Source organism: Artemia sp. Qi Xiang Cuo, unplaced genomic scaffold (genome assembly GCF_049724085.1).
Source record: "Artemia sp. Qi Xiang Cuo unplaced genomic scaffold, ASM4972408v1 HiC_scaffold_2976, whole genome shotgun sequence".
NCBI lineage: Eukaryota > Metazoa > Arthropoda > Branchiopoda > Anostraca > Artemiidae > Artemia > Artemia sp. Qi Xiang Cuo.
Window position 1 is genome coordinate 632,332 of NW_028300372.1, and position 4,176 is coordinate 636,507.

The following is a 4,176-nucleotide window of genomic DNA, read 5'->3' on the forward strand; positions in this document are numbered from 1 at the left end:
GGGAAGGCATAGGGGTTTTGAGCCCTTCTCATGTTAATTTCTGCTCGTTTTGAGTTTGACTCGGTTATTTATTGTAATTTCTGTTTGTTTTGCGTTTAATTTATATATCGATGCTGATTTGTGGTAGTTTCACGCTTGGTAGATTATTTGATTTTATTTTTACTCATTTTTTGTTTAATGGAGTTCTTTACTTTTCTTCGAAAAACTTATTTTGTAGAAAAAGTTTTTTTAAATTAATTATATGTAAATAATGGATAATTTGCACAACTTGCAGTCGTTTCTCCAGGGGCGGTGGGAGGCCATGTCATCTACAGAGACATAGTGATTGGACCTTTCAATTATGCTGAACTAAATGGCTATCTCAAAGTTTTGATTGGATGTCTTCCATGAAAAAAGGGGTGAGGGGAGGGGGACCAGTTGCCCTCCTATCCTCTTAGTCACTTGAAAAAGACACTAGAACTTTAAATTTCTGTTTGAATTAGCCCTCTGTCGATCTTCTAGGACGGTTGATTTGATACGATCACCCCTGGAAAAAACAACAACAAATAAATATGCACCTATAATCTTACTTCTGGCAAAGACCACAAAATTCCATAATTTTGTAGATAGGAGTTTGAAAACTCAACAAAAGGGTTCTCTGACTCTGACATGTTGAGTCTGACGGTGTGATTTTCATTAAGACCACTTGACTATTTGGGGTGTTTACCCCTTTTTTCAAAATGAAGCAAATTTTCTCAGGCTCGTACCTTTTAATAATTGGTTCAAACTAGCCAATTTGTAATCAAACTATTTTTATTACGGTTACTATTGAGTTGAGTCGTTCCTTATTTAAATTTCGTTATCACAAACTTCTGGACACAAAGTAAATTCCAGAAATAGAAGAATGCAGATTTGTCAACAAAGGTTTGTCAACAAAGGGTACCAAGTTAGGTTCCGTCACAAGACTAAATCCATTATATATGGTTAAAAAACACAATAAAGTCTTTCTTTATTTAACTAAGTTTTTGGTTTAATTTAAGCTTAAAACTCAGCCATTCGAAATGTATGAATATTCTAACCAAATATAGTTATTCACAGGATAAGACCAGCGTTTGACGATAACCACGAATACGTCTCGATCGTCACAGGCATCTAAATTTATCCAGCAGTTAGGAGCTAACACATCTGAGACAACGAGAACAAAGCAATTGAATTAACCCTGATCTATCAAACAGTTTGTGGTAACAAACTGTAAGTAAGGAGCGACCCGGCTCAATAGTAACCAGAACTAAAAAATGGATACCAATTTGATATATCTATTGATACCAACAGATACATCAAAAGAATCTGCTTCAAAGAATCGGCTGATTTCAAATATATAAGTTTCATTAAGTTTAGTCTTACCCATCAAAGGTTACGAGCCTGAGAAAATTTGCCTGATTTACGAAAAAGAGGGGAAACACCCCCTAAAAAGTAGGAGGGCATCTGGGTCCCCTATCATACCCCATTTGTCTCAAAATCATCCGATCAAAATTTTGAGATAGCCATTTTGTTCAGCATAGTTGAAAGGCCGAATAACCATGCCTTTGGAGATATCATGACTCCCCAAGCCCTGGGATTTTCTGCTGGAGGGATTTTCCACGGGGATAATTTTCCATGGGGAGGGAAGTTTTCAGGGTAAATTTTACACTGTGGGAATTTGCCTGATTCCTGAAACACTATTTTCATTTAATTATAACAATAAGAAGCTTTTTTTTTTAACTTTAGCGTAAAGAACAAGCTGTTGACGAAGAGCAACCTCCCTCATATACATAATAATTTCTGTTCGTTTTGAGTTTTAACGTTGCTCCTTACTTACAGTTGAAAAAACTTTTTTATTTATTTAATTACATTTTTGAGAGTCTGCCAGAGTGGCTATTGACGTGGATAACTTTTATGTTACAAATATGGCTATTAGACTACTCTAGTCCTGTAGGTGTACTGGGTACTACTGGGATTAGTCAGGGCCCAGAGTTCATGCGGGGCCCGGAGTTCGATCCCAGATAACTGGCGCGTTTCATTTAGTGGACACCAAACTGAGTGCTTTTAATAAGCTGCATGTTGTTCTCAAAACACCTATGAAATTCAAAAAATTTACACAACTTTAAAAAATCCAGAAGTAATTACTTAGGTACTTGTCAATTAGCCAGAACCTACGCGAGAAGTCAAGTTTGGTTAATGCTAATGAAATAAAACACAATATGAAGAAAAAGACAAAAGTTGCTTAAGAAACTAGTCAAACGAGTCTTTCAATAGAGAATTGGATTGCAACTTCCCTATTCAATATATCCCGTAGGTTCGGGCTAATTGACAAGTACCCTTACTTATATAATTCCTAAAAGGATTTCAAACTTTATTTTAATTTTTTTTTTTACTTCTATTGGGAAAAAATCAACAAAAACAACATTGTCGCCCTAAATTTTGAAATTATCTCATTTGTACCTTCGTTAAAAAAAATGTTAGAAAAAAAAAACAGTATAAGCCTAGAATTAGGGCTGTTGAGAAGGAAACATGTTAAGAAAACAATTCTTCCCTTGTATTATGCAGAAAAATTGTAGTTAACGAATTTTGACTGCAATCCCACTATAATTTACCCCCTCCCTAGTGGACAAATATATAGCCTATCATAATTATATTTCGCGTGCATTTTGCCCTGGGTCACTCTTGTTCAATCCATGTACCCGTAAGTTGAATCAACTGTCACGAAATCAAGGAACGGAAACTCACATTGGAAACACATAATTTGGACTATATATCTGTACATTGGGGGGGGGGGGATGTGCGTAAAGTATAGTAGAATTGCAGTCAAAATGTATTGACTACAAATTTTCCACATATTATGAAGTTAGAATTGCTTCCTTAACATGTTTCCTTCTCAACAACTCCTATTCTTAGGTTTTTCCAATTGATTCCTTGAATATTCAAGAGCATAGCTTGAAATTTCAGCCTCAGTTAAAGCAATATGATGCTTTGAACAGTGGGACGCAACCCAATTTATTCCTCGGTTAACTAAATATCCTCAGTCTTTCTTATTAAACAACGTTTATATAAAACAAGACATTTATTCATATATTAATCTTTCTAAATCTCTTATTAAACCACGACAGTTCCAAGCAATAGTGGTTAGTCACTGTACCATTTTTGTAAGTACATGCAAAGTTTGGGAGGGATTCAAAACGTTCAAAGCTCTGCTCCAAAATCCAAAAGGCACCATAATAATCATCATCACGATTATGCACTTCCATAGCAATTTGTTTCACATTCATCAATACTCCAGACTCGAGCATCTCTAGCAATGCCTCATATTCCGCCCCTTCTATATCTATTTTAAGCACGTCTATTATTTTATTGGTATGGCCAAATTTGTCGACTAATGTCCCTAAGGTTCTAAGCTGCCAACCACCTGGATTACTCAAATCGTCAACTTTTCCAAGTCCAAAATCATAGAAATGAATGTTATCAGAATATTTAAATGATTTTTTACCAATGCTCGGATCAAATGCTAACACTTTACAGCCGTATACCTGCATAGCCTCCTCAAAGCTCCAGTCCTTATTTACACCAAAACTATATATTAAACATTTTCCATTTGGATCTGGCATCACATCACTGTCTAAACATAATGTCTTATTTCCATCATAGTAATTTTTAAAATAAAATTTTCCACCAAAAGATTTCTTAGACTTACAGGCGTTTTCGTTGCGCCAAGTGAAAAAGCGCTGGCTATCGTTACTATTAGCCAAAAATGGTCTTTGAAAGTTGTTATATTCTTTGGCATGTCCTTCTGGAATATATTTATAATAAACGCTGAAAATGCAGAATATTCCCAATAAAATAAGCACTTTTCTAACTGCCAAACTTAACATGTCAACAAGATGACAAAGACTAAATCAACCTGTTCGGGTTGTACCATGAATTATACCATGTTGTATAGCGTGTTGGCCGCAAGGCATAAATAAAGATTCGTAGGCATTAAGACATAAATGTATATAAAACTGGAGAATGGGGTTTAACCCCTCTCCCTCCTAAAGTTACGAACGTGAAGTAGATATCATCAAACGCGTGTAGCTATTATTTTATTTTGTTCCCATAGGTAGAAGTGAAAGGCGTTTACTGGCTTTTAGAGTGTTTCTTGATGTCCAAGTTCCTGACACGATT

At 35.4% G+C, this 4,176-nt stretch overlaps 1 protein-coding gene across 1 annotated transcript; it reads right to left on the bottom strand.

Moving 5' to 3' along the window:
- Positions 1 to 3,083: 3,083 nt before the first annotated feature.
- Positions 3,084 to 3,887, bottom strand: LOC148938749 (putative methyltransferase-like protein 24). Its single transcript, XM_089107564.1, has one exon. It carries the CDS (start codon positions 3,882 to 3,884, stop codon positions 3,084 to 3,086), a length of 801 nt encoding a protein of 266 aa, XP_088963690.1. The 5' UTR covers positions 3,885 to 3,887.
- Positions 3,888 to 4,176: the final 289 nt, after the last annotated feature.